This window comes from Danio rerio, chromosome 8, assembly GCF_049306965.1.
Source record: "Danio rerio strain Tuebingen ecotype United States chromosome 8, GRCz12tu, whole genome shotgun sequence".
Lineage (NCBI taxonomy): Eukaryota > Metazoa > Chordata > Actinopteri > Cypriniformes > Danionidae > Danio > Danio rerio.
The window spans coordinates 57,526,709-57,554,532 of NC_133183.1; the positions used below are offsets into that span (position 1 = coordinate 57,526,709).

General features: G+C 36.1%; 2 protein-coding genes and 1 long non-coding RNA gene across 7 annotated transcripts in view; 2 read left to right on the plus strand and 1 right to left on the minus strand.

Annotated features, from left to right (window-relative positions):
- Positions 1-6,956, minus strand: part of kank3 (KN motif and ankyrin repeat domains 3) — a 45,657-nt gene extending 38,701 nt beyond the window's left edge. For 3 of the 4 annotated variants that reach the window (XR_012383741.1, XR_012383740.1, XR_012383739.1), the window contains exon 1: positions 6,765-6,956. The gene's annotated coding sequence lies outside the window, so the exon portion shown is untranslated. 4 annotated transcript variants of the gene reach the window in all.
- A 3,404-nt stretch (positions 6,957-10,360) lies between these two features.
- Positions 10,361-18,088, plus strand: ndufa7 (NADH:ubiquinone oxidoreductase subunit A7). 2 transcript variants are annotated; one of them, NM_001003436.2, is made up of 4 exons: positions 10,361-10,573; positions 11,374-11,423; positions 13,984-14,121; positions 17,958-18,088. In NM_001003436.2, exons 1-4 carry the CDS (start codon positions 10,523-10,525, stop codon positions 18,031-18,033), a joined length of 315 nt encoding a protein of 104 aa, NP_001003436.1. In that variant the 5' UTR covers positions 10,361-10,522; the 3' UTR covers positions 18,034-18,088. The 2 variants fall into 2 exon arrangements, 1 of the variants encoding a protein (NP_001003436.1); XR_012383674.1 differs by lacking the exon at positions 17,958-18,088 and adding an exon at positions 15,334-17,192 and having other exon boundaries at positions 10,508-10,573; positions 13,984-14,337.
- Positions 18,089-20,835: 2,747 nt separating this feature from the next.
- On the plus strand, positions 20,836-25,659 carry pimr185 (Pim proto-oncogene, serine/threonine kinase, related 185). The gene is made up of 7 exons (XR_002459435.3): positions 20,836-22,524; positions 23,587-23,681; positions 23,777-23,827; positions 23,917-24,295; positions 24,384-24,557; positions 24,669-24,827; positions 25,124-25,659. It is a non-coding gene; the product is annotated as a Pim proto-oncogene, serine/threonine kinase, related 185 (long non-coding RNA).
- The last annotated feature ends 2,165 nt before the right edge of the window (positions 25,660-27,824 follow it).

Genomic DNA, 27,824 nt, shown 5'->3' on the forward strand with positions numbered 1-27,824 from the left:
TAATAGTTAATTTGTATGTCAATACTTGCTTTATTAAGTCAACTTTATCCAGTTTTGTGACCTAATCTAAAGTGAAGACTATTAATGCTTTATAAATCTCTTATGAATGGTAATTGAAGGCTCAGTTATATTCTAAACAGGAAAAAAGAACATAAACAACATTATTCATTCCTATTCGTTAGAAGATACACAAATGAAACTGTATTAAATAAAAATAAATCTTTGCAACCTTCTCTAAAATAAAGTTACTGTACAGTTTAAACATTTTTTTAAACAGTTTTGCATTCTATTACTTTGTTAAATGATTATAATGTTGTTGTTTTATTCAATTTTATGTCGTATTTTGACTCTCCTCTTATTCGGCAATTATTAAACTTTACAGTAATTTTATTTTTTTTTTAGAAAGGATTGCAAAGATTATTGTTCATTTAATACTGAGCCTTTAATTTGATTTATTTATTATACATGTGATTATGCCGTTGAACTGTTATATAAGCGCAACATCACACTCGTAGCAGTGCGATGTGGCTGTATATCGTCACTGGTGAGACGCTCCAAGTGTCCCTATCTCTGTGTTTACACTCAGTAAAAAGAGGTGAGTTTGGTGAGCTGATGACCTTCACAGCCAATCACAATAATTTCTGTTGAGCAAGTGAACACACTGGCAAATAATCTGTGTTTAAGAACGTGCTCAACATCACTGAAATGTTTACGGGAAATGGAGGTTTTTAAAATTTCAATTTCAATCAACTGGTACCGAATTCCAGTATCGTGACAACCCTAATATATATATATATATCGCAATGTGATCATTCACAATAGTCTCATTGTGAGTATGTTCTATGTTGAGTCTGGATATTAATTTATCATTTTGCAAGTGTCTTTTAAGGCCTGTAAATGTGTGAGGGTTTTAAAAGCATTCAAGCTTAAGAAATTATACCGTTTAATATTTATTAATATACATTTTTTTTTATTTTGTTTATCAAATAAAGAATAAGAAGACTACTATTTTACATTTGATAATTCAATTACTGTATACCTGAATACAGATCGACTCCTCTGAAAACAATCAAACGCTGTTTGTTTAAATGGTATCCTTATCCTTATCTTTATTGAATTTATCTATGCTTGTTGATTGTTTCTTACATTTTTGCACAATATGCACAAATTCTTTCCAAATATTTATCCAACAAATCTGATGAAATTGTATTCCTATCACAATATATATCGCAGAATATAAAAATATTGCAGTTTTTTTTCCAATGCCGTATGCCCCTAATATAAAGTAATGAATCTGGCCTGTATTTGTTGACAGTATACAGTGCACAAATGAAGCAAAATCCCACACATATAAATCAGTATTCACCCAGGCAAGTGTCTCAGTTCTTTAAATAATGAACACAATGTTCAGCTCTTTATCTAGCACTGTATGAGTGTGTGTTTGTGTGTATTCGAGAGTATTTTTGGCTGGACAAGCAAGGAGCTGTTTTATATGAGTCTATTTCCAACTTGATTATCAACTTGATCCTGTCAATGTCAGGGCATTTCTGCCATAACAGCGCACCATAACTCTTCATAGACTTTCCATGAAGTAATAAGCTGCTTAAGAGATACGTTTTTGTAGACAAATTTTAGCCATTTGACTAACTTCTGCCATAGACAATGAATTTATACCCTCCATCCCTTCAAATGAGTAGTTGCTATATTCTAGGCTGATATGGCTAGGAACTATACTCTCATTATGGTGTGATAAGGGATTGTGTTGCTATATTTTCTCACAGCATGAGAAATGGTATTAAACAGCACTGTTATGTAGTTAGCTAGCTGAGGACTACTTTCATAAACTGTTTAACATCATTGCGTCTGCAAATTTTAGATTATCATGCCAGAATGAGAGTATAATTCCTAGCCATAACAGCCTAGGAAATAGCAACTTTTCATTTCCCATCAGTCTTAGCACATGCTTCAACTACTGCTGTAACTCATTTTTGAGCTCGATGCTAATGGTCTAATCTGATTCCATAGATACACTACTGTAGATATCACATATAGACCCTGAGCCTGCGTCAATAGCGCCGTCACATTTGTACAGAGCTTCCAGGTCATTCAACCGCACTAGTCAAGACCTAAAGCCAACGTGAAGATGCTGAACTTTAGGTGTGGTATCGCGCAAACAAAGTGTAAAGGCGTAACATTTCATAGGTAAGATTTCGTTTTTTGTAAGTTACAAACTTTTGTGCTTAACAGATAACGCTATTGATGATAATACAGTGCTGTTCATATGGAAAAGTAGCTCCAACTCGAACTAAATACTAGGCTTATGCTAGTTTTGTTAAATAAAATAAGCAAACAGTGTAAATGAAATATGACAACAAGACACTGCGGTGCTAGAAACTTGTATTATTGTCTAATAAGTGAACGAGTCGTTCATAACAGGGACTCCTTTAAATCCTTTGAGTAAATGAAGCAATTTGAGCACAGTAAAATCCGATAAATGAAGAGATTAGAACTCAAACCAACTGAGTACTGTAAAACCCAATAAGTTAGGGCAACTCAAACCGTTTAAGGAAAACGATTGCAACAAACCATTTGAGTTAAAGCTATTCTATATGAAAACTGTAAACTTTCTTCTTTTAAATTAAAGTAATGAGGTATTTTATTAACTGTTTACCTTCAACACTGAGTTCAAAACTCTTTTCAGATGAGTAGAATTACCTTTAAGTCAACTCTGAGTTAACTACACTGCTTTCATTTGATAAAGTTGACTGTTGAGTTTTACATTGTAAAAATAATATGTAAACGCGCTATTTTAATAGTATTTTATCAAACAAAATGCAGAAGATACTTAAAAAAAAACAATAAAAGGTAATAAATCCAAACTTCTGACCCTAGTTTAACTTCCTGTAGAGGCTAATAACTTTTGTCTGACTTTGATTAAACTTCAGTTTATCACCGAAATCAATGTCTCATCTTCACTTGCTTCCTAATCTAGTTATTTTGTTGGCTGCCTCTTACAAAAAGCAGCTTTAGACAAACAAACCCATGTGCATCAACTCTCAACCTACAGATAAAACAAAGTCAGAAAGTCAGTCAAAGCCAGACGTGCGCAACATTTTCTATGCTCATTTAAACAGTTTGTGACGTGCTAATTGGTTTAACATTTTCAGACAGACCTCTATCTCCCGTGGCTTAACAATTATCCACATACCGACAAATAATGTGATTTAGATAAAGAGAAAGTTTCGATGAACACTGCAGACTCTATTCCCCTGTAAACAACTTATACATGAACCACGTTGAGGGACGAACAAAGAACTCTTGTCCTGGAAGCGAGTCAAAATCATGTACCACTATTTAACCATATTAGATTAAAGAGAGGAATGTTTTAAACCACATTTACAGTGTAAAGCTGCACTTTTGAATGGGATGAAATGAAAACAGAACAGATTTTTTTTTTTACTATTTATATCTATATGAATTTGATCACATGGACTTAAAGAGGCTATACAGGCATCTACTAAAATCCTCAATGTTCATCATCATCAGCCTCAGAGTGAACTTTATTAATCAGAAGACGATATTAATTTTAGCATCGTCCTGAATGTCAGATTTCACTTTATGGGGAAGGAGAGGAGCGGATGGTGGAGGGGCGACCCAGACGGGCCTGTAAATAGAATCATGAGACCTGAGGCATGTGATTCTTTAGTGTTTCGGAGGCAAGTTTAATTTTCAGGTACTTTTTTGGAAAAACAATATAGTGCATTGTTAAACGTAGTTTAATAGCGGAGGACAGCACACTCGATTAGTGGAACAGTCATGCATTTATTGATTTTGAACTTTTTTTTGTTTGTGTGTGTGTGTGTGTGCATTTTCAATTGATTTATTTGACTATTTTAACATTTATTTATTGGCTATTGCATTTCAAGTATTGCACAAATCACATTAATTAATTAAATTTTATTATTTAAGTTGAAACAATTTCTGTCGCTTGTTTTTAGTACCAAATTTTATTTACTTATTTTTCCCCGATTTCTGTTTAACGGAGAGATTTTTTTCTAAACACATTTCTAAACATCATTGTTTTAATAACTCATTTCTAATAACTGATTTTTTTTTATCTTTGCCATGATGACATTAAATAATATTTGACTAGATATTTTTCAAGACACTTCTATACAGATCAAAGTGACATTTAAAGGCTTAACTAGGTTAATTAGGTATTGTCTGGCGATGGTTTGTTCTGTAGAATACCGGAAAAAAATATAGCTTAAAGGGGCTAATAATTTTGTCCTTAAAATGGTGTTTAAAAAAATAAAAACTGCTTTTGTTCTAGCCTAAATAAAACAAATAAGACTTTCTCCAGAAGAAAAAAATAATCTAAGACATACTGTGAAAATTTCCTCACTCTTTTTGAACATAATTTGGGAAATATTAAAAAAAAACTTTTGAGCAGCAGGAACTAGAAGACTAATCAGGATAGAGGGAAAGATGAATGCAGCAATGTACAGAGACATCCATGACCTCAGACTGGGGCGACGGTTCATCTTACCTCAGGACAATGACCCAAAGCATACCACCAAAATATCAATGAAGTGGCTTTACATCAACTCATTGAATGTTCTTGACTGGCCCAGCCAGAGCCCAGACCTAAATCCTATTGAACATCTCTGGAGAGATCTGTAAATGGCTGTATACCGTCACTTCCCATCCAACCTGATAGAGCTTGAGAGGTACTGCTATGTGGTATGGGCAAATTTCCCAAAGACAGATGTGCCAAGCTTGTGGCTTCATATTTAAAAAGACTTGAGGCTGTAATTGCTGCCAAAGAGGCATTAACAAAGTATTGAGAAAAGGTTGTGAATACTTCTGTACATGTGATTTTTTAGGTTTTATTTTTAATAAATTTGCAACAAATTAAAAAAAAAAAATCTTTTTCACATTGTCATTATGGGGTATTGTGTAGAAATTTGAGGAAATAAATGAATTTAATACATTTTGGAATAAGGCTGTACACTCTCAGAAATAAAGGTACAGGAGCTGTCACTGGGGCAGTGCCTTATTTGTACCTGAAGGGTTTATAATGGTACCTAAAAGGTACTTTTTAGGTACATGTGGGTAGTAATTTGCACCTTTTAGGTACCACTGTGGACTATGTGGGTGCCACTATGTATCTTTTATAAAGGTACTGCCCCAGTGACAGCTCCTGTACCTTTATTTTTTTTTGAGCATAACATAAAAAATGTGAAAAAAAAAAGTAAAGTGCTATGATTACTTTCCGGATTCACTGTATATATGAGCAATTCCATGCAATTGTCAACCTTGCAATGAAAAAAATAAAGTTTATGCCAAAATAGCAAAATCCTTTCTACATTTTTTGTGTAAGCAAGTATTTTACAATGCTTTAAAAATACTAAAAAATGTCTTTGTTAATGTTTAATTAACCAAAAGCACACACATGCCAATATCACATGTCACATCCATAACGGAGAGATTTCTCATTCATAAAAGAGCTTTGACCTGATAAATGCAAAACTAAATAAAAAATTATTAAATCTTTAAATAAAATATTTTAAACTAAATCCATAGTGTTTGTTGTATAGAGAGTCAACTCTTGTCCTGTTGATCAGCACTGTTTCTTTTGGGTTGTGCGGTTTAATTCAAAGAATTTCTACAAAGTATGTTGTATACGGAAAATATATATAAAATATTATATATATAATATATATAAAAAATATAATGTTAACATATACTTTCTCTGTGAATTTATGTTTTGAGATTTTACTGCAAATGTCACATCTATAAAGCTGGAATTGCTCTAAAATTAAAATTTTTCCCAATTTCTGCTTAACGGAGAGATTTTTTAATACATTTCTAAACATTATAGTTTTAATAACTCATTTCAAATAACTGATTTATTTTATCTTTGCAATGATGACAACAAATATTTGACTAGATATTTTTCAAGACACTTCTGTACAGATTAAAGTGACATTTAAAGGCTGAACTAGATTATTTAGGCAAGTTATTGCATAACGATTGTTTATTGTGTAGACTATCAAAACAAAATTAGCTTAAAGTGGCTAATAATTTTGACATATATATATATATATATATATATATATATATATATATATATATATATATATATATATATATATATAACACAATTTTAACCATTTTATGTACTGCATAGCCTACTACACACACTGTTTTTTAATCTTGACATTAATTAAAAATTTTGCATTAAATAAATCACTGATCTAAAATTGATTTTATATTCGCATATTCAGACATTCTCCTTGATAATGAAATTTCAGAAAAGTATCATTTGCAAATTCTAAGCAGGGAAATCATATCATCAGCTAATACACTGTTCACAGTCAATTAAATAGTGCTTTTGTTGTTTTAAAGTCATGCTTATTTCAGGACGAATATTTAAAGAAGGCTAAAATAGGCACCGTGTCACAAGTAGATAGTTTAAAATGAATGCATATGCGATATAAATCAGCTTTACCTCAATAATTTAGCTTACTTCTGAAACCCTAAACGAGCGAGCCACAACAAGACAGACATAAGACTCCTTGTCACACAACCCACCCCTCATGTATTGCAGTACAACATGGCCAACATGACTTTTACCAGTGACAGTTAAACTTTATCATCGTTCAAGCGATGATGTTCAACATAAACCTTCAACTACCTGAGGAGAGTCTGTTGAAGAATTACGTCCAGCTACTTTCGGAAGTCACAAAACTCTGCCTTACCCTATGGATGAAGTTTGCTGCTGCTTCTTTTTCTTTGCGCGTTATTAATCCGGGTTTGTGCTGATTGATTTCAGCCGTCGGTCGACCCGTAGTTACCGTTCATTCCGTAGTTAGTAAATGATTACCAGTCTGTGGCGGGATCCCGTTGAAATAATCTGCTTGACTGTATCGCTCGCGCTCATGGGCGGCGCTGCATGTCTTCTCCTGGCGGCAGGGCATTGAATGGGTGGTCCTGATTTTTTCCCACCCATGTAACTACGTCGTAATCTTCAAGTTCAAGAGCTCTACATTTAGGCCTATCTGAGTCAGGCATGAATATTGGATATCTCAGACTGGAAGTCCCCAAGAAACCCGGTTAATATCGGCTGTACAGTGTTCCCACATTCTCATAAGCTACTTTCCTGAAGACAGACTGACAGATGAAACTAATTGTCAAAATGTTATACTGGCTTATTACTAAAGAAAAGGCTGCATCTTCGAATTATGTATTTTAATCTATTACAAACAAATAAATGCTTGTTTATTACTCAGAAATTTTTGAGCACCCTTTCTTTTTCAAAAGAAGACATTTTGAAGAATGATGGAAGCTCATTGACCATGACCAATATAGGCTATTTTTCTTACTATGGGTGGTTAACAGTTTTCAACATTCTTCAAAATATCGTCTTTTGCTATTAACAGAAAGATTTAACTCATAAAGCTTTGGAAGCTTAAAGTGGCCAGTATACTGTCATTTTAGGGTAAACTCTCACTTAAAAAGCCCTTTTCAGTATATAAAGTCACTTTTGTCAGGAAAACCATGCTTGTTTTTGAACCATGTGCATTAAAAGGGATTATATACTGACATTACATACATTAGAGTTACAAATATACAGTTGAAGTCAGAATTATTAGCCCCCCCCCCCCCCTACATATATATATATATATATATATATATATATATATATATATATATATATATATATATATATATATATATAGCCCCCCCTTGAAACTGTTTTTCCTTTAAAAATATTTCCCAAATGATGTTTAACAGAGCAAGAAAAAAATTCACAGTATGTCTGATAATATATTTTCTTTCTGGAGAAAGTCCTATTTGTTTTATTTCGGCTAGAATAAAAACAGTTTTTATTAAGCCATTTCAAGGTCAATATTATTAGCCCCTTTAAGCTATATATTTTTTGATAGTCCACAGAACAAACCATCGTTATACAATAACTTGCCTAATTACCGTAACCTGCCTAGTTAACCTAATTAATCTAGTTAAGCCTTTAAATGTCACTTTAAGCTGAAGTGTCTTGAAAAATATCTTGTAACAATATTTTATGTCACCATGGCAAAGATAAAAGAAATCAGTTATTAGAAATGAGTTACTGAGCTACAACTGTACATACATAAGAGCCTACTTAATAAATAAATGATTGAATGAATGAACGAACGAACAAACTAACTAACGAACGTATGAATGAATTCTGGCAATGGCAGAAATTTGAAAGTGAATGGGCTTTAGGGAAATGAGTTGGACTTCAGCACTAAAAACATTTTACAAAATAATAAGAATACATTATTATAATTTCTTTCTATGATGAGGTGTCTTTTTTGCACCATGGCTGCACTAATCAAAAATACAACAAAACAAGAAGATTTTACAGTTTTTCCCAGTCGCTTTAGTGCATTTCTCACAACACCAGTGCATTTCTGCACAACAGTTAATGCATTTCTCAAAACAATTAGTACAAACTGCAAAACCTAGCTGATAAACTGCAAAAGCGCGTCACATGCTCAAAATGGATAGTTCATTCCTCAAAAGCAAGTATTCATGACAATCAAAGTGTCAGTGTCATCAAAATGAAAAGTCCTGCCACCATTGTTTATGAACAAGATAGTCAAATGGCTTAGTCATGTTTTCATTATGAGTTTACTCTGGACATTTTTTCAATGCAAAAAAGTCAGATGTTGGTGACACTTCCTGAAAATGCTCAAGACAGCACTATAGACTATTTGCACAGCCATTTGAAAACTACAGCAAAGTTAGACATCACTGCATTTAGTGAGGTATCTGAGTACAAGACACTGAATATGTATGTTTCACATTTTTACTGCAGATGCTTGTTGCAATTCTAATTTATTCACAGCATTGTGCAAAAGAATAAACACACCCTTATTTTCAACAAGCATAAGCTTTCTTTGGGTAGAGCTGTGCACAACTGTAAACAATATTGCAGAACATATTGGTACTGAGCCTACAACATACACAGGTTTGTAAATCATTTATGAAATTGTTCAATTTAGAAGACATTTTCAGAAAAATAAAGATTAAAAATGTTTAATATAAAATTTGCTAGACAGATTTTGACAACTAGTTCAACATTTTTGTATGTAATGACTCAAGTAATGAAATGAGAACTATTAGTTTTATATGGGATGACTATTCAGCATTTACAAGTTTAGTTCATTTTGACTGACATGACATAAGCAAATGATAATGTTATAAATAGCAGAGAGTTGTCTGAAAGCAATTGATGTATGTCCGAAAGCATTTGCAATTTGTTAAAAAGGAATGAGAAACTGCTACTAGGATGTGCACAAATGACTAATTGTTTTAAGAAATGCATTAACTGTTGTGCAAATGTAAATAGTGTTGTGAGAAATGCACCAAAGCGACTGAGAAAAACTGTAGTGAGACATCTCAGTACAAGACACTGAATATGTATGTTTCACATTTTTACTGCAGATGCTTGTTTCAATTCTAATTTATTCACAGCATTGTGCAAAAGAATAAACACACCCTTATCTACAACAAACATAAACTCCCTTTGGATAGAGCTGAGCACAACTGTAAACAATATTGCAGAACATATTGGAATTGAACCTACAACATACACAGGTCTGTAAATCATTCATCAAATTTTTCAATTTTAAAGACATTTTCAGGAAAATAAAGATTTAAATTTGGTTTTATAAAATTTGCTAGACAGATTTTGACAACTGGTTCAACATTTTTGTATGTAATGACTCGAGTAATGCAATGAGGACTATTAGTTTTATATGGAATGACTATTCAGCATTCACAAGTTTAGTTCATTTTGACTGACATGACATAAGCAAATGATAATGTTATAAACAGCAGAGAGTTGTCTGAAAGCAATTGATGCATGTCCATAAGCATTTGCAGTTTGTTTGAAAGAATGAGAAACAGCTACTAGGATGTGCACAAACGACTAATTGTTTTGAGAAATGCATTAACTGTTGTGCAAATGTAAACAGTGTTGTGAGAAATGCACCAAAGCGACTGAGAAAAACTGTATGATTTCTTTTGTTATTTTCTTTTATTAAAGCTTTTATTTTTATGTATTTTAGCATATATTTTAAAATGTAATTTAATCTTGGAATCATTTCACCAGTCCTCAGTGCATTAACTGTTGTGCAGAAATGCACTGGTGTTGTGAGAAATGCACCAAAGCGACTGAGAAAAACTGTAAAATGATGGTCATTTGATAAATTGACTGGGCAGTTATCTGCGTTCGATACGACAGGTGGCGCTTTACTCCGTTTCTGTCGCAGAAACAGTCCATGACTGAACCAGAGAATAAGAACATCCGGTCCGCTGGTCATTTCCCTGCTACAGTACAGTCAATAATCTGATCCACGATCAGTTTACGTCCGTAAATTCTTTTTATCGGCATAAGGTTTGGTTTAGTCAGAACTGATTCTGCATCAGCTTCACAGTGAACGGCAATTTCACCTTGACATCAAGTATGGCGACGGCTACGAAAATTATCCAGAGGCTGAGGAATTATCTGTCAGGGGTGAGAAAAAGACGATTTGGTTGTTTATCAGTCGAGCAGTATAAGACGCACGAAATCCAACGTTTCGATATAATGTGAAAAAGGATGGAAATACATGTGTAAATGACTGTTATAGCGAGCTTGCATTTCAGCCAGTCTTTACTGGTTGTTTTCATGTCTAGATAGCTTGACATTTCGTTCATCATTATTGAAGTAAAGCTGGTTATATATTTATAGAGGTAAAGTTGGTTTTATATTGAGATATTCAGACTTTCTCCTTAATAATAGAATTTTAGAAAAGTATTGTTTACAAATTCTAAATAGGGAAATCATATTAGCAGCAAATGACTATCAAAGCACAGCATTGTTCACAGTGAATTAGATAGTGTTATTGTTGTTTACAAGTCATACTTGCATGCTAATTCCGATCGAATATTCAAAGTAACATGGTAAACAATATATAGACTTCTAAATGAACAAATGTGCAAAGATAAAACCAATTTTACCTCTATTTTATATTTGCACAGTTGAACTGTAACTTCTTAATATCATTTCAGTAAAGTAATCTTTGCAAATTCGAAGCAGTGAGATCATATTAGCTGCCAAAGACTGTCAAAGTACAACATTGTTCACAGTCAGTGAAACAGTGCTAATGTTGTTTTGAAGGCATATACACATGCTATTTCAGACCAAACATTCAAAGTAATGCACCATAAGTGAATACTATTCTAAAATGAGTGAATGTGCAAATTTAAAACCAACTACACCCTAATTTAATAATGTAGTAAATCAACATTCATTTTTTTTCCGTTTCTTAACAGCAAGATCTCCAATCGAAACTTCAACTTCGATACACTGAAGTTGCAAAAAGGTACCTATAACGTTACTTCTTTAAAGCATCTCACTGATATCAACAATGTGTATAAGTCCTTCTTTGTTACAATGATATTATTAAAGTATGTATAATTTAACTATTTGAATAATGGTTCATTTAATGTTTTGAATTAATTCAAATTCACAGTATGTCTGATATTTTTTTTTCTTCTGGAGAAAGTCTTATTTGTTTTTATTTCATCCATCCATCCCTCTCTCTCTCTCTCTCTCTCTCTCTCTGTCTCTCTCTCTCTTTCTCTCCCTCGCTCTCTCGCCATGCATCCATCCATCTATCTGGCCATCCATCTATCCATCCATCTCTCTCTCTCTCTCGCTTGCCATGCATCCATCCATCCATCCATCCATCCATGTCCCATCTCATGCCTGTCTGGCCATCTGTCTGAACATCCATCCATCCATCCATCTCTCTCTCTCTCTCTTGCCATGCATCCATCCATCCATCCATCCATCCATCCATCTATCTCTCTCTCAGTGTCTCTCTCTTGCCATGCATCCATCTATCCATCCATCTATCTCTCACTCTCTCTCTCTCGCCATGCATCCATCCATCTATCTCTCTCTGTGTCTCTCTTTTGCCATGCATCCATCCATCCATCCATCTCTCACTCTCTCTCTCTCTCGCCATGCATCCATCCATCCATCCATTCATCTATCTATCCATCTATCTATATATATATTTATAGGTCGGCATAGATTAATCTTTTAAATCTAGATTAATCTTGGAATTAATCTAGATTAAAATGGCTCATTTGAATTCTGCCGAATTGAGAATAGTGTAACGCCAATGAGTGTGTGTGTGTGTGTGTGTGTTTTATAAATAAATTAAAGTTGAATATTACATGGTTATAACTGAATTAATTATCAAATTAATTACCCATGCATTTTTGAAAACTCCAGGGGCCTCATGTATCAACGCTGCGTACGCAAAAAAAACTTTGCGTACGCCAGGTTTCACGCTCAGAATCGCTCACGTTTGGATTTACTAACAATGAAATGAACGTGGGAATCTGCGCAGCTCCACGCCAACTTCATGCCTGGCGTACGCACATTTCTTGTGCGTGTCTGTTTTATTTCCATTGGCGACTCCTAGAGGCAGTTGTGTTAAATTGCACTCTACAAAGTGTCTTTGAGCCTTGCAATGGCAGCTGTATGGGACAGGTTTATCCGCATGTCTAGCAGGTTTATAAGGTTTCCATACCATACAGTTGACCAGCCAAACATTAACGCCCAATTTGCAGCGGTCGCCGGTTTGCCCAGTGTAATCGGAGCGATCTACTGCACACCCATTGCTGTAAAGGCGCCATCTGAAGATGAATTTGCATATGTGAATCAGAAACATTTCCATTCAATAACTGTGCAAATAAAAAATGATGCACAGACTTATTAATGATTTCTACTTGTCTTCCTCGTGATGAAGACTATAGGCAAAATCTGATATGCAGCGGGGAAAAAAAAAGAATGAGTCAATCAGACGCTGGATTTGAACCGAGTTCATGCTCGAATGTGTCAAAACATGTTGCCATGCGTTTTACGAGCTACGCCACTCATGCTGTTAAAGACGCTGCAACATTTTACACCTATAAATCATACTATTTCTTATTTAATCCACTCAGTTCGATGTTCAGACTTAACTGTGTTAACCGCATCAGCTAAACTCTCCCACTCTATTTTTTTATTTTGTTATTAATTTCGGAGAACAAACTTGCAAATAACACCGCTTTTCTCCGGTCTACCTCCGAAAGCAGCACGTCCAATTCACATTCTGTTTAAAGTTTCTCTTTTTCTTTGCTCTTGCCATTGCTTTTTCGTTGGGTTTTGCCAAAGTAGAGTCATTAGCATATTCATACGGGAGAGGAGGCAGGGAGGGGTTTTGCGCTAGTGCATGTTGCGCTCAGTTTCACGTTCATTCGGATGTACAAAGAAAATATGTGTGGGATTCCGCGTACGCAGTGTTTCGTACAGCGAAATTTTTTAGCTTTGTGTGTACGCAATGTTTTAGTATGATTTCAACGCAAGTCTTCGTACATGAGGCCCTTGTTTGGTAAATCCTGACTTAAAGTAGTTTAATACACGTAACCTTACTGATAACAAGAAGGCATTTTCTTTCACTTTTGAGGAAAAATAAATAAATGTGACAAATAAGGTAATCCAAAAGTAATCTAAAAGTAATCCAGAATGTAGTCTGAGCCATGCGGAATCTAGATTGTTTCTAACTCCATTGTTTATTCTGTAATTTGTAATCTACAATTAGACCACAATTTCAAGCAATTTACCTAGCAGTGACTTCAAAATCAAATCTTCCCTAAAATGCACCAAGAAAGGTCACACAAAATGACTTTTGGCATAACATAAGGAGCCTTTTGATCTAATTTCGAGTGTGTATTCATCTTTTTATGTGGTTTGGAAGACATAGTCTAAAAAAATTTAAAAAACTTTAGCTAGCCTATAACCTTTGCATCATGCTGAATATACACTTTATATAACAACCTTGCAATAATTAATCCATGGTTAATATTTGTGCATTGCGGTAACGATAGGACTCAGCCACCACCGAAGCTTCCTGTTGGACCCAGTCATAAATTTGCAAACAACTACTACTGTACGAGAGATGGACGCAGAGAGATGGTTCCACCGACTGTGATCATGTCTTCACAGAAAGCTCTGACAGCTGGAAGGTGGGTTGGCATCGATTAAAGCTAATCATTTTACAATATAAATGCATTAACTGAAAGTACTGACATGTATGAAACAATCACTAGCTAGGTTTTGAATACATAGTTACCTTAAAGGGTCACGAAACACCAAAACACATTTTGTGAGCTGTTGACAGTCGTATATGTGTCCCACACTGCTAAAAACACTATTAGGACACCTATATTTCACTAAAAAGTGTAAATTGGTTGTTTTTGCGTTATTTCAAGCAAATTCGTACTTCCGGTTTGAAACTAATTTTTGAAGCTGCGTCACGGCCATGACATAATAGCGTTGTATTCTAGCGTGCAGACTGGGCGTCTGTGCCAGAGTGTGTCTAATTACGTCTTACAGTGTGTTGCATTAATGCATGAGTAAGGCTTGGTTCAAACCAATCAGCGCGCTCTATTGTGCAACTTCATTAATATTCATTACTGTCAGAGTGTAGACGGCAAAGACGCCACGTTGTGTTGGCAAAACAAGCGTGAAGTGTTGCTTTTATAGTTTGCTGCAGTTAAGTTTTGTTTTCATTTTCTCTCTGTGAGAGCGCAGACTCACGCGTGGATTAACAGTGTACGCGACGCGCGACAACAATAACTTACGTGTCTAAGGAGGATTATTGTTTACCTGAGAGCTGTTCTCATCTGCAAACGCTGAGATCCAGATTCGCTTGTAGTATTCTCTCCATAAAGACGCGGCTCTAGTTGCTGGTGATTGTCCTGTCTCTACAGATTTGGTAAGTGAGCGACCAGTGCTCTTTGTTTATTCAGTTCGTATTTTATTCGTATCAAACAAACTATTGCACCGAGTGTAAACAAGTTAGCACTTAACAGTTACAACCAAACTATAACCTCGTGTTGGATTTTGTGACCGGAATAACACACGCGGCTTTCTGACGCTACCTGCTGTGTGCATCTAAGTTTCCGGGAAATGCGGAGGGTTTTTTTTTCTCTCATTTGCCGTGCGGTATCAAACATTGCATGAAAAATACACGCTTAGAGCAGCACCTCGAATCAAATATCACGTTTGTCGGGAGGGACATGAATAAATTCCCTGAATGAAAGAGCCAAACTGCAGTTAAAGTCCACCATTTAATAATTTGGCAAATAATTCGACTACAGATGTCCATGTAAACACAGTCACATTGTCCGCTGTGGTTGTGTGTTTTGACTCTGAAATTCAGCGCGCCCAAATAGACACTCCCATACCAAGCCGCTTTTCTTCCTCCGACACTCCCCCCTAAACAGAGCTGGACACGCCCACTTTTCTGACTTTTTCCAAAGTAGAGGTGTGAAAACACACTGCTGAAACGAGGGGGTTTCATGGCCCTTTAAATGCAGTATTGTGTTGTCTTTGTGCTTCATATCTAATCAGTGATTTAGATTAGAACCTCCGTCTTGACTAAAACAAATGTCGAAAACAAACAAATGTATTCATGTTTCTGGTTTGTTTTGTGAAGATCCTTCATTCTTTTTCATTACCAGCCAAATCGCATACTTATGCACTATTCTACGCCATTTGTAGTATAAATAGTGTAAGAAGTGCATTCACATTGAAAACTCTAAATAATAAGTGCACTTTAATTACCCGGATGATGCACTTATTTAACCTGTAAAATGAAGTGTGTACTGTTGGACACTTCACACACTCAACGACCACAGCTTTGCTCATGTAGTGGAAGGGGCGGAGCTATCGGGTGCACATGTTAGATAACTTTATTTATTTTGGATTGTGAAAGCAGAATTCTCTTACAAGAGTGATTATAGCGCCTCCTGATGGTGAATGCGTTTATACTCCAGCGTGTGTTATTTGAGTTTGGTCATTTATTTTATTTATTTGGGAACTGTCAAACATCATCAGGGAAACGGTTTGAATTTCAGTCTAGAAAAAAAACATTAGTGCTCCATTTGGGGTGACACTACATACATATACTATGCTGTTGAGTGTGTAAGTACAGTGCATAGTGTGCCATTTGGGATGCAGCTATAGGGTGCACTTACACTAGGCTATCCAAACTGCGTTTCTCGGTTCGTTTGACCTGGCAGGCCCGTAGCCATCCTGGTAAAACATGTGGTTCTTTTATTCTTAAAAAGTGGACCTTTTTGCAGTTATAGGCCTCATTTAGGCTACTATTTAATTATTAGATTTAAATACTGCATTTTATGCACTGTTTTAGCTGAAATAGATTGTTGGATGGCTATCATAATCAAAAAAATTCATGGATAACAACAAAAGCCAAAATAGGATTCAGATTAGGTTTAATATTGTCCACTTTTGGTGCTTCACCAAAGATTTAAAATTAAAATTTACTTGTAGAATCTTTTCTCTATGTGTGGTTTGTTCATAAACTAATTTCGAGAGGATCACGTGCTTACGATCAACACGGCTGGCTCCTTATTAGCTCCGTAATCTGCCCCATTAGATGATTACTGAAGCATTATAAATAATCTAATCTATAAATAATCTAAATGAAGCAAAATAAAGAATGAAGTTTTTCACTCCAGTTATCTTTGTCTTGAAGCTGATGGCACAAACTGTGGTAAAAATAAATGATGAGAAAACGTTTCACAACTGACTCGCATGTTATTGTTTATCCTTAGAGCTTAAAGCAGAAATGGGTCTACATTACATGATATACAGTGGGTATGGAAACTATTGAGACCCCTTTAAATTTTTCACTCTTTGCTCTATTTGCTACAATCATTTAAGTCCATTTTTTCTCATTAATGTACACACGGCACTCCAGAAAAACACAGAACTGTGGACATTTTTGCAGATTTATTAAAAAAGGAAAATAGCACATGGTCCTAAGTATTCAGACCCTTTGCACAGTAGTAGAAGCACTCATTTGAGTCTTTTTGGGAAAGATGCAACACGTTTTTCACACCTGGATTTGGGCATCCTCCGCCATTCCTTCTTGCAGATCCTCCAGTTCTGTCAGGTTGGATGGTAAACATTAATAGACAGCCATTTTAGTTCTCTCTAGAGATGCTCAATTAATGTTTTAGTGGAAATGGAGGTTTCCTGAGTTAAATATCTGCAGTGTCTGAATACTTAAAACCATTAAAAATGATGCAGGGTTCAACACTAAGGATTTTTTCTACTGGTCCGATCGGGCCAGTGGTTCAGATTTTTACTTGCCCTACCAAATTTTCACTGGCCCCACCAAAAAAAAGGGAAGTTAATAGCTATTTTTTGCCACATATTTTAAATAATCCAGAATTTCAATACTTAAAAACATGTTAATAAAAGTGTTTTCCAAACAAAAAGAGCAGGGGAAAATGTGGAGGTATTTTATTGTGGTTCGAAATTATTTAACAAAAGGTGGCTGACTTGTCAAACTGATGGCAAACCGTGCAAAACATCACTTTTTTCATTTTTTTTATCACTTTTGTTTGTCGCATTGTTCACACGTAAATGTCTGCTTCCAAGACGTTAGAAACAGACCTTTTGTTTTAGCCTTATAATTTGATGTTTCTGCCATGTTGCTGTTTCTTCGCTGTACTGGCTGTTACCAGGTTACGGAAAAAAATAGCATGCTCAAAACATCAAATCAGATAAGAGGAACCAAAAAGCAATATGGTGTTAACGACATCACAGAGAAGGCAGTATTTAAAGACTAAACTTTAAATGCACGCAAATAGTTGCAGACCAATTAAATGTTGCAGTGGCAGCACTGTCCCAATCGGGCCAGTAATTATCCTGTCTACTGTCCCAAGCGTCTCTCACGCTGGCCCTGGGCCACCGGGCAGTCCTTATTGTTGAGCCCTGTGATGATAACCTTGTCATAAATATCTTTGCTTTGCTCTTCTGTTTACAGTGAAGCTTCTGGAAAACCCAAACACCAGGTTGTACCAGGGCAGCAACTGAAGGAACTTCCAGTTACTCTCGACTAGATTTCTTCTGTAAAATATGTATAATTCTTAATAAAGTATGTGTATAGACGAGAAACATATTCAGTGTACTCTTTCTGTTTGTTAGCAATTTTTTCCTGCTTTCATGTTCATTTCTAAACCCAGCAAACTCGTGTTAATTTGGCAAAAATAAGTACCTGCTGATCACTAATGTGAACTGGCCTTCTGAAATATTAAATCTGATCTAAAGGGAAAATAACTCAATTAGTCCTCTACTGTATTTAAAATCTAATTGATTGGGAGACAGCAATGTGTGAGGGCCAATGGGGTGTAGTCATCTGTGCGTTCTAACAATATTGGAGTACCTCAAATAATTCTGACTTCAACTGTATTTATGATTTTAAAAGTGAACTGTAAACCACTTCCTCAAATTTAGTAACATAATTGGAATATTAAAAAAGGTATGTAAAACAAATAGTGTTCTGTAATAAAATGACATCCAACAAACATATTGGACCTGTATTATTTCCCCAGATCAGTTTTCCACAATATTTTGAGAAGGTAAACATCAGTGAGTGCATCAGTGCATGTTCCTACCTTCTGTATTAATTGCATTGTTGTCCTTGGTGTGACAAGATGAATTCTCAAATCATACGGTCGATACTGAAAACAAAAGAGTGTCCAGGAGAATTTTCTGAAAAACAGAAAAAAAAACACACTCATGGATCATCCAGGCTAATATTTAAGAGGGTTTTCATTTTAATATACGATATTATTTGGTCTTGTGAAGCATATAAAACATCTATGATATGAAATTGCTTATTCAAGACAGTACTCAATATTATATAATGCAATATCTATGTATTGTATACAGTTGAAGTCAGAGTTATTAGCCCCCCTTTGATTTTTTTTCTTCTTTATTATATATTTCCTAAATGTTTAACAGAGCAAGGAAATTTTCACAGTATGTCTGATAATATTTTTTCTTCTGGAGAAAGTCTTATTTGTTTTATTTCGGCTAGAATAAAAGCAGTTTGGAATTTTTTAAACACCATTTTAAGGTCAAAATGATTAGCCCATTTAAGCTATATATATTTTTAAATTGTCTACTGAACAAACCATCATTATACAGTGACTTGACTAATTACCCTAACCTGCCTAATTAAGCTAGTTAACCCTTAAATGTCACTTAAATCTGTATAGAAGTGTCTTGAAAAATATCTAGTCAAATAGTATTACATTTTTCACATTTAGAAGTTAAATCATATTTGTATTTCTCCTCATTTTGTGAATATGAACTGTCGAATCTACAAAATTTCATCTACGTTAACTGGCAATTATAGTTTTTAATCATGCGTAATCAACAAACAATGAAACATTAATATGAAAGTAGGCCTAATCACTTCACTTTTCCATCTAAAATGTTCTAATGTAAAATACTTTTAGATGTTGCTGCAATTCGATTTCCACCTAATTAAATTTAACTACTAATATTTTGCATTTCAAAGACAAATTTTTCTTATTGTTTTCAAAACATACATTTTTATATTGTGCATTTTGGTGTGTCTGATATTGTGCTCTTCATTATTTTAGTTTTTTTTTGCCAAGCCACACATGCAAGACAAAACAATCAACTCTCCTCTGATGAACACGACAGACTGACCTCTACTGGACACAGACCTGAATTGACCAGCAGCATTCAACATAATAGCATAATTATTAACATAATACTGTCATATCAAGCCATACACTGCAGTATGCTGCAAACTACTGTCAGCTCCTAATACAGTCACACATGAATGACATGCAAAAACAATCAGTATTATCAGGACAGGATCCGTTTCCAGTAAGCAGGAAAATCCCCTATAAAATGAGATTTATACATTAACTGAAATATAATAATAAAAATGTTTTCCACTGATGTACGGTTTGATAAGATAATATTTAGCCAAGATATATGACAATCTGAGAGTGTAAAAAAACTAACTCTGAAAAATTGAAACAGAGAAAAACGCCTTTAAAGTTGTCAAAATGACATTGGAACGCACATTACTAATCTAAAAAAACAACAACTAAGTTTTGATTTATTTACACTAGAAAATGTCCTCAAAATCCAATATTTACTTAATATTCTAATGGTTTTTGGCATTAAACAAACCTCAGTTTGGACCCATACAATAAATTATTGGTTTTTGCTGTGCAATGCAAGAGTTTTGTGCTTGCGCAATTTTGTAATGACCCTTTTGTGCTATATATACAAAATATACTAAATATAGGCAAGGCAAGTTTATTTATATAGCACAATTCATACACAGTGGTAATTCAAAGTGCTTTACATAAACAGGAATGAAAAAGACAAGTGTAACAAATTTTTTTTTTTAATTATTAAAACTGATAGAAACAGATAAAAATGTCTTATAAAAGAATGTCAAAGAAGAGAAAGACACAATAGTGTGATCTGTGGGACGTAGCACAGTGCTCATTCAGTAAAAGCACAGCTAAACAGATGTGCCTAATGTTGGAGCACATCTAATCATTTCTGGAAGCTGATTTCCCTATTATAGGGGATAGTATTATGTAATATCCCCTATTATAGCCCAATTCTTGTTTCTTTATATATATATGCTTCCCCTGGGTTCTATTTTTAGAAAACATGGTCTGTCTTTCCATTGTTATGCAGATGACACTCAAATTTACCTGCGATTAAACTGAGTTCAAGTGGACTGGAGACTCTTATGTCTTGCCTGTCGGATGTGAAAGCCTGGTTATCTTTGAACTTTGTAGATTTTAATGAGAGTAAAACTGAAACAATTGTGTTCGGCTTATTAATTCAAATTATTCTAGGACACCACCAGTAAATCTTAGTGAATTGGGTCTTGTGAAAGAATGTCATTATTCATATACTGAATAAAATTTCACCTCACTTATTAATCAAACATATTTAAGTTTTCAGTGTTTTAGAGAAATTGATAGAATTTTGCCTCATATAATAATCTATGATGGGCTATTTCAACAAAGATGTTATTCTCAAAGAAAACCTCCATGTGCAAGCATTGGCATCTGTTTAAATACACACAATGAGTCTAAGTTGGCTTTACTTTTAGGCTATATGTACATACAAACACTGATTTTACAAAACAAAGAGTCTTTTGAATTATTTCAGTGTTTATCTTTAAGTGTTTATCTTTTCCTATGCATGATTATATGAACCATTATGAGTTTGGCAGAGGAGTCAATTTTATATAAACTTATCATTACTATTATTAATATTTAAGATGCAGATCAGAGCAAACTGTTTACCACTATTTAATAATGTAATAAAATTAAATATAGCTAACATAGCTCTTTAAAATACAGCCAATATCTACATTTTCTATCAATCGCTGTTTTCTTTTGAATTGTGCTCTGCACTGAGCTGTATGCAAATTAGCCATGACGTCAAACGTTCGAAAGTTCCATCGTAGCCGTAGAAATGATGTGGAATGACATTCTTTCACAAATCCTCGCTTGACTTGCACTGTATCATTGTAGATCTGCGTTTTATGTCAGATTTATTCAGTTTTCAGTTCAAGAAATCTAAAATAATGGGGCGAGTTAGAAAGAAAGTAAAACAGTTCTGTAACTGGGCCTTTTCTCGGAAATCCGGGAAGACCCAGAGGGACCAGAGCTCAAACGAGGGCGACCTCGATGAGCAGAGATGTTATGATGGCGAAGCCGGACCAAGCAACGCCGCGTTCATCTCTTACATGTGTACTGGAGCTGATGCTATACCAAGCCCAGTACCACAGAAAGCAGAGAAGAAACTTAAGAGGTTCTGGAAATGGTTTTCTCGGAAATTCAAGAAAACTAGAACCAGAGCCCCACAGAGCCAGCCGAGCAGCCCACAGCCCCAGAGATCCCCTGGTGGTGAAGCTGCGTGTGTGTCGCCGAGGACAGTTCATGACGAGCCGGTCAACAGGTGCGTGTCTATCCAGACCCCTGTGAAGACCCCGTCAACAGAAACTGAACGGCACGACGACACTGAATGCTGGGACTGTCCTGTGTCTTCTCTAACTACTGCAGAAAACGGCGAATCTGACCGCGCTTCAGTGCACAGTAGGCACTCTTGTGCGTCTTCGCCTGGCACCCCGAATGTTAGCGAATCGGACGGCGCTTCAGTGTTTAGTTGGCACTCTTGTGCGTCTTCGCATGGCACCCCGGATGTTAGCGAATCTGACCGCGCATCAGTGTTAAGTTGGCACTCTTGTGCGTCTTCGCTTGGCACCGGGGGGATCAGCGAATCTGACCGCGCTTCAGTGCACAGTAGGCACTCTTGTGCGTCTTCGCCTGACACCCCGAATGTTGGCGAATCTGACCGCGCTTCAGTGCACAGTAGGCACTCTTGTGCGTCTTCGCTGACCGCTGACAACCACAACGATGAGGAAAATGCTTCCAGCGAGGACTCCATCAAGTCCGAGGAAAGCACCCCTATCTCACTGTTCGACGTTTTTTGGAAGACAGAAAAGAACCCACCATTGAATTTGGACGGGACAGGTCAGTTTATTAAGTGTTTCCCCTCAAAAGTATATTATACTTACACATACTATAAAGCATTCCAAAACTAAATAATGCAGGCTACTTCTTACTCCGCTGCAATTAAATATAATTACCTAGGGTGAAGTAGAGATAGTGGGTGTAAGTGGACATATTATCAAGTATTTCAATGTATTTATGCATATTTTATTCATAAGGGGGAATGAGATGTTTTAAAGATTCAAAGTTTTTACGTTTTTTTCCAAGCATTGCACTTAAAATATCTATATGAATGGACTTATCACTGTTTACTTTATCTGATTTATTTTGTGAATAAAGGCCCGGATTTATATATCAGCAAGTATATTTTAAGTAGCCTATTTGAGTTTGTTTAGACCATTGAACTTGACTCATTCATGCCAAGCTATAAAACATTCAACTGACTATTTACCATAATATGGCTACAGTTAGGGCTGCTCAATTGTTATCACAACAATAGTGTCTCTGCAATATCCTTATCACAGAAAGGTGAGCTTAAGGCCTCAGAGCGGAGATGAAAAGGAATAGTCATGGCTGGAGTGAGAACCTAACAACAGCAATTATCAAATCAGAACATTTGCTGATATATATATAAAAGCAGTATAACATCTTCTAATGTTTATTTTAATATGAAAATTACATAAATACATTAAAAATAGCTAGTAAACAGTCTAGGCAGATTTATTGCAGGAAATATTGTTATGAATATTTCACAACATCATATATTTTTACAGAATTGTGCAACCCTAGCTAGAGGAAATGTAAGAGAAATAAAGATAAGACAACTGTTATAAGAAAATGTTAAGGAGTAAACGTACAGTTTATTCTTTCTTCAGGAATGTATTCAAGGTAAAGTTGGGGTTTAAACTGTAATTAAGTACAAATCCTCAGAAATAATACTTCAGCGCAGTAATGAAATATTAGAGGCCTGATATCTTAGTAATAGTTTGTTACAAAAATGCTTCTAAAGCAGTCTTCAATCAGATTTGTGATGGTTTACGCTATAAATGTACTTCATTGTTTGTTTCATTGATTTATTTACAGGTAACGTCAACCAGAAATACAAAGTCTTTCATCTAATAGGCAATGGATCGTTTGGAGAGGTCTTCAGTGGGATTCGTGTATCGGATTTCCGAAAGGTTTGTGCTTTCATTGTACTTTCTTCCAATTTAAATTTGACAATTGTTACATGACTGATCGTGTGGATTAACTGTCGCTTTCTCTTGGTCAACAGGTGGCAATCAAATACGTGAAAAAGACTAAAGAAATGAAAACCATCAAGATTGTAAGTACACACTCACACGAAATTGTTAAACAGTCTCCACTTCAGTTCGATCACATCTCACTGTCACATGTCTATTATCTCTCCTGCAGGCACCATCTGACAAATCTGTTCCACAAGAGGTCGGTTTGATGTATTTGATGAGCAGAGGTCCAAATGTTCCTCAAATAATACAGCTGCTGGACTGGTACGAGTCACCAGAGTATTACGTACTGGTGCTAGAGCGCCCCAGAGCGTGTGTGGACATGCGCCAGTTTATATCCTGGTATGACAACAAAATCAGCGAAGAGAATGCACGAGTGGTGACGCACCAGGTGGTCACTGCTGCAAACGCTTGCTGTGAACGGGGCGTCTACCACAGCGACATCAAGCTGGAGAACCTCCTTATCAACCCCCACACCTTGCAGATCAAACTCATAGACTTTGGTGCTGGAAGACTAATAAGCAACTTAGGCTACACAACATTCTGTGGTATGTATTATCATAAAGACAAGTTATATTGAGCCTTCCGGGCAAAGCCAATGAGATAATAACTTACTGTCCTTGCTTTTTCTTCCAGGCACAAGAGTTTACGCTCCTCCGGAGTTTTTCAAACGTGGAAGGCTCCACGCCAAGCCTGCAACAGTGTACTCTATAGGAGTACTGTTGTTCATCCTGCTGTATGGACGTTTGCCTCTAAAAGAGCTCCAGAAGATTGTCAAAAGAACCTGGAAGCCTGAAGACCTATCCAAAGGTGAGAGCATGTGGATGATGAAACAGGATCTTAAAACATGTGATCATTTAAACCAACTGTAAAGTTTGTAGCAATCTAATAACCTGACATCTCTCCCTTCTTTCTTCACAGAATGCATAGATTTGATCTGCTCGTGTCTGCAAAGTAAGCCAGACAAGCGGATTCCTCTTGAAAAGATCCTCCAACACAACTGGTTCCAATCCTTGATCCCGGAGCCAAACAACAGAAGAAACGATTAGGAAGATCGGAACTGTTCAGAAGGACATTCAGGTCAGTTTAATGACAAAAGCCCCAACATGACTCATGAAAAATACAAAATATTCAACTTGAATGTAGAATGAATGTCTCAAATGTTCACTTTTTTATAGACACGACAGAATTAATTAGTTAAGGGGCTGAATTTTGTAGTTAACCTGTTAAGTTAAATCACAAATTGTACTTAACTTTTAATCTGTGAGCTGGACAAATTGAAATTTGACTTCTTTTGCGAGTCTTGTTTCAGTTTTTGTGTTAAAATGTTCATCTTACATGAAACTAATATTGCACATTTGGTACTTTTCAACCAGACAAGAGCACTGCTGAAGAAGATCCAGGCACCTGAAAAAGACAGCACCAAGCTCCTCTTCCTCATCGAACCACTAACGCCCATCTCCTCCTTTTCATCCAGCCACTAACACCAAACTCCTCCTCTTTATCGAGCCATTAACACCAAGCTCCTCCTCTTCATCCAGCCTCTAACACTAAGCTCCTCTTTTATATTCAGCCAGGAACTCCGTCAAGCCACAAACATGGGGCAGTTTGTGGCTTTGACGAAGAGAGAAAGCTGAATGGGGCTGGTGTTTGTGGTTGCGTGAAAAGGAGGAGCTAAATGGGGCTGGTGTTTGTGGTTTCACAGAGGGGAGGAGGTAAATGGGGCCAATGTTCGTGGTTGCAGGAAAAGGAGGAGCCGTTTGCGGCAGGTGTTTATGGTTTGACGAAGAGGAGGAGCTGAATGGAGCCATCGTTTGTGTCTGGATGAAGAGAAGAAGATTTTTAATTTTTTTGAGATTGTAAATAAATGCTTGTTCTGTATGTAATGAATAAAAATGAATACTTTTCACATATAAAGTGTTTTCATTTCGTTCAATATTAACTTAACGCACTCCTATAGTTAAAGTGTTGAACTGTCCTGTCCTCACCTAGCAGTTGAGGTCGCCAAACAATGGCGTTATATTGTTTCAGGTTTTACAAAATGGCATAGTGATGCCTGTATACTTCATAACTTATTACATTTTTTGTTTAACCTTTATAGCGCTTTTTACAGTGTGGATTGTGTTAAACAGCTTAACCTAGTTCTAGTAGATCAACCGCTTCAGTCCAGTTGTCAAAGTTAAAGTTCAGTTTTGTTCAGTGTAATGTAAATGTCACTGTTGAAAGCCAAAACCTGCAAGAGCAAATCCAACGATGTGCAGCTCAACAAGTTCCAAACCAAGGAAGAAAGCGACGATAATGGCGAGGAACAAACTTCACCAATTGACTCTTTTCACATGACGTCACGTGGTGTCTGGTTTGACACCATGCAGTGTATTTTTACTTCCGCCTAAACAGAACTCCCCATATAGAACTCACCCATTATCAGCTGTATATTGACTACAGATAGGGTTAAATGGTGACTATGGCTGTTTTCTACATTCAAGCTCAGACATCTGACATCTAACAAACACCTACATTTTCTATTTTAGAAACTTTTAGGCTTCTATTTCTCGCAGGTAAACAATAGCTATGTTTCCATCCACCTATTTTTATTGCATTTTGCATAAAAAAACGGTTGATGGAAATGCCATGATGCGCATTACTGAAAAAAACATGCGCATAACTGAGTAGGATAAACTTTTTATTTGATAAGAAAAGATGCGCATAAACTACGATGGAAACACTTTTACCGCACAAATTTCAGTATGCGCATTAAAAAAGGTCGTGATTTTGTGATAAGAGAATATGTGAGGATGAAAATGTGTGTGAATAGACAAACCAGCAGGCTGAGCACACTGTAAACCATCTGAACTGTTGTTTTGGTCATTCTAAAACGCCTGAACTGTTCCAGTTTAAGGGTGCTTTCAAACCTACACTTTTGTTTCGGAACGTATCTCGTTTGCCCATTTAGCGCGGTTCGTTTGGCATATGTGAACAGGGCAATCTCACTCTGTTCCGCGCCAAAGTAATCGCTCCGAGATCGCTTGAATGAGGTGGTCTCGGTTTGATTGTAGTGAGAAAGCAATCCGATCCGAGCGCGGTTGTATCACAGTGTTTTATGGATATGTAATAGGCATACGGCTATATGAAGAGAGAATTATGAGTGGGGTGGGAAGTTTCGTGAGTCTCCGGATGCCCGCAAAAGAGTGATGATCTCCCGGTAATCTCGCGTCTCCCTCCCGGTCCTCAAATAGGCATCGTCGCGCACCCTCACCCCTCCCCACCGCGTCTCTCCTTAAGACACGTCGCGCGCGCGCGCGCACCCTGTTAGTCACCACCAAACCACCACCTCTCCTGACAGCTTAGCGGGACGCTGCAAAATAAACCCTGACACTCTGACCAATGTAAGGAGAGTTTACTCGCACGTGACTTGTTTTAGCTCTTTTGGTCCGATTAGAAACTTTGCAGTGTGAAAGTGAACCGCTCCAAGAGCAAAGAGCAACAATGTAACAATTGTAATCTCTGTTTCGGAACAACTTAATCGATTCACAGGTGTGAAAGCACCCATAGTGTTATTATACTGAGCTATAGGGCCGGTGTCCATAGCTCCAGAATCTGTCGCTCTCAGCAGTCACACTTTTTTAAATAATAATTTACTTTTTTACTTGACTACAGCCTTCTTATTCATTATTTTACCGCAGCTCTGCTCTTTTGATCTATTTTCTCGTAGCCTCATGAGCAAGATGCAGCCTGCAGGTTAATGATGATATACCTAGATAAGTCACCATTCAATGTACAGCTGTTGTGGTACAGTGGTTAGCACGTTAGGTTATAACGCTGCCAACCTGGATTCGGTCCTCGTCTGAGCAACATTTTTTTTTTTCATTTTTATTGTTAAGACATATAATACGTTAAGGGTTGTTGAACATTTGAAGTTCTAAAACAGCTGTTTTCTCAAAAAAAGACGCGGTAGTGTCATTAGAAACTGAATTGGAAATGACCTTATTTTAATATAGTCAGTGGTGAACTGAGGTGGGCCGGTCTAAGGCTTGAAACTCCAGGGCTGAAAAAAGAGTCCCACTCCGGCTCTGATTC

Coding starts and splice junctions, on each gene's coding strand:
- ndufa7 (NM_001003436.2), top strand. CDS start 10,523: ATGGCGACGGCTACGAAAATTATCCAGAGGCTGAGGAATTATCTGTCA. Junction 10,574..11,373: donor TGAGGAATTATCTGTCAGGG/GTGAGAAAAAGA, acceptor GTTTCTTAACAG/CAAGATCTCCAATCGAAACT. Junction 11,424..13,983: donor TACACTGAAGTTGCAAAAAG/GTACCTATAACG, acceptor CGGTAACGATAG/GACTCAGCCACCACCGAAGC.